Source organism: Colobus angolensis, unplaced genomic scaffold (assembly GCF_000951035.1).
Source record: "Colobus angolensis palliatus isolate OR3802 unplaced genomic scaffold, Cang.pa_1.0 Scaffold7, whole genome shotgun sequence".
NCBI classification, from domain to species: Eukaryota; Metazoa; Chordata; class Mammalia; order Primates; family Cercopithecidae; genus Colobus; species Colobus angolensis.
The window spans coordinates 30413817-30415346 of record NW_012120709.1 but is presented as its reverse complement, the minus strand read 5'-3'; the positions used below and the strand labels follow the sequence as shown (position 1 = coordinate 30415346).

At 46.8% G+C, this 1530-nt stretch overlaps 1 protein-coding gene across 1 annotated transcript; it reads right to left on the bottom strand.

The window, feature by feature from the left end:
• Positions 1-292: 292 nt before the first annotated feature.
• LOC105501171 (olfactory receptor 149-like) lies at positions 293-1228 on the bottom strand. Its single transcript, XM_011927019.1, has one exon. It carries the CDS (start codon positions 1226-1228, stop codon positions 293-295), a length of 936 nt encoding a protein of 311 aa, XP_011782409.1.
• Positions 1229-1530: the final 302 nt, after the last annotated feature.

Sequence of the window (1530 nt, the reverse complement as noted above, 5' to 3'; positions counted from 1 at the left end):
TGCTGAGAAGAGTTTCTCTCTCTCTCTCTCTCACTCTCTCTCTCTCTTTCTCTCTCAGTATGATTTCCTCAAGAGAGCACAGGCCCCGGAGTCACAAAACCAGCTCTAGAGTCCTCATTCTGCCATTCACTCCTTACATGTCCCTGGACAAGTTACTTTGAGTGTTAGTCTCCACATTGTAAAATGGAAATAATAATACCTGTGCCCTCAATTTCAAAAATATTTGTGAGAGCCGAATAAAAATTGCTATAAGCTATGAAGTGTGGTTGAAGTGGTTGTTACTTATTTCTCTTTACAACTGCTCAGGAAGGAAGCCCAGCTGATGTAGGACCCTCCTTAGTGATGATTTCACCTCCTTATTCCTGAGACTGTAGATTAAGGGGTTCAGCACGGGGGTGACCAGGTTATTCAGAATCTGAACAGTTGCATCCAACCAGGGGCTGGGGGTTGGCCTCAGGTAAATGAGGACCACTGGCACATAAAAAAGCAGGATGGCAGTGAGGTGGGCGCTGCAGGTGGAGAAGGCATGGCGTCGGCCCTCGGCAGAGTGGATCTGCAGGATGGAGAAGATGATGCGACTGTAAGAGGTGAGGACGAGAAGGAAACAGCTGAGGGGCATCAGACCCACACTGATGAACCCCACCATCTCCAGGGCTGAGGTATCTGCACAAGCCAGCTTCAGCATGACTGGGATATCACAGAAATAATAGTCCACCTCGTTGGGGCCACAGTAAGGCAATTGGAAGGTGAGAGTGGTCAGAAAGGTGGCCTGAATGCAGCCAAAGAATGAGGTCCCCATGGCTAGGATGATGCACGCTCTGTGGCTCATGATTAAGGTGTAGCGTAGAGGGTGACAAATGGCAACGAAGCGGTCGTAGGCCATCACCGTGTACAGGAAACACTCAGTGCAGCCCAGGAAATGGTAGAAGAAGAGCTGGGATGCACAGCCTGCATAGGAGATGGCTCGGCTCTTCCCTGAAAGATAGCACAGCATCTTAGGGGAACTCACAGAAGGGAAAAATATGTCAAAAATAGACAGCTTGCACAGGAAGAAGTACATGGGCGTGTGAAGCCGAGTGGAGGAGACAATAGCCAGCAAGATGAGCAGGTTCCCCATAAGGGTGAAGATGTAGAAGGACAAAAACAGGACCAAGAGCATAGTCTCCAGACCCTCCGTGTGCGGGATGCCCAGCAGGATGAATTCGGACACCACCGAGAGATTCTTCATGAATGTGAAAACATCTAACCTTGAAAAGGTACCCAAGATACTGAAGTCTAAATATCAATGTCAAGTTCTCAAGCTTTTTGCTGATGAGTGCTTTGGCTATGTTTTTAACAAGGAACAACCTGCCTTCTTAGGAAAGGCAAGAGAGAGATCCATGTAAAAAAAAATCAGATAGTAAGGAAATGCCTATTTTAGAGTCAGTCTCTTCAACTCATGGAAGGAATGCTTTGTAAAGGCAGATGGTTGTCTTCTACAGAATGAGAAGTTTAGAGGCATATTTAAAACACTTCAACTTAAGTTAGAAA

What these genes read in the sequence shown, in the direction of transcription:
- LOC105501171 (XM_011927019.1), bottom strand. Translation starts at nt 1,228, where the DNA reads ATGAAGAATCTCTCGGTGGTGTCCGAATTCATCCTGCTGGGCATCCCG.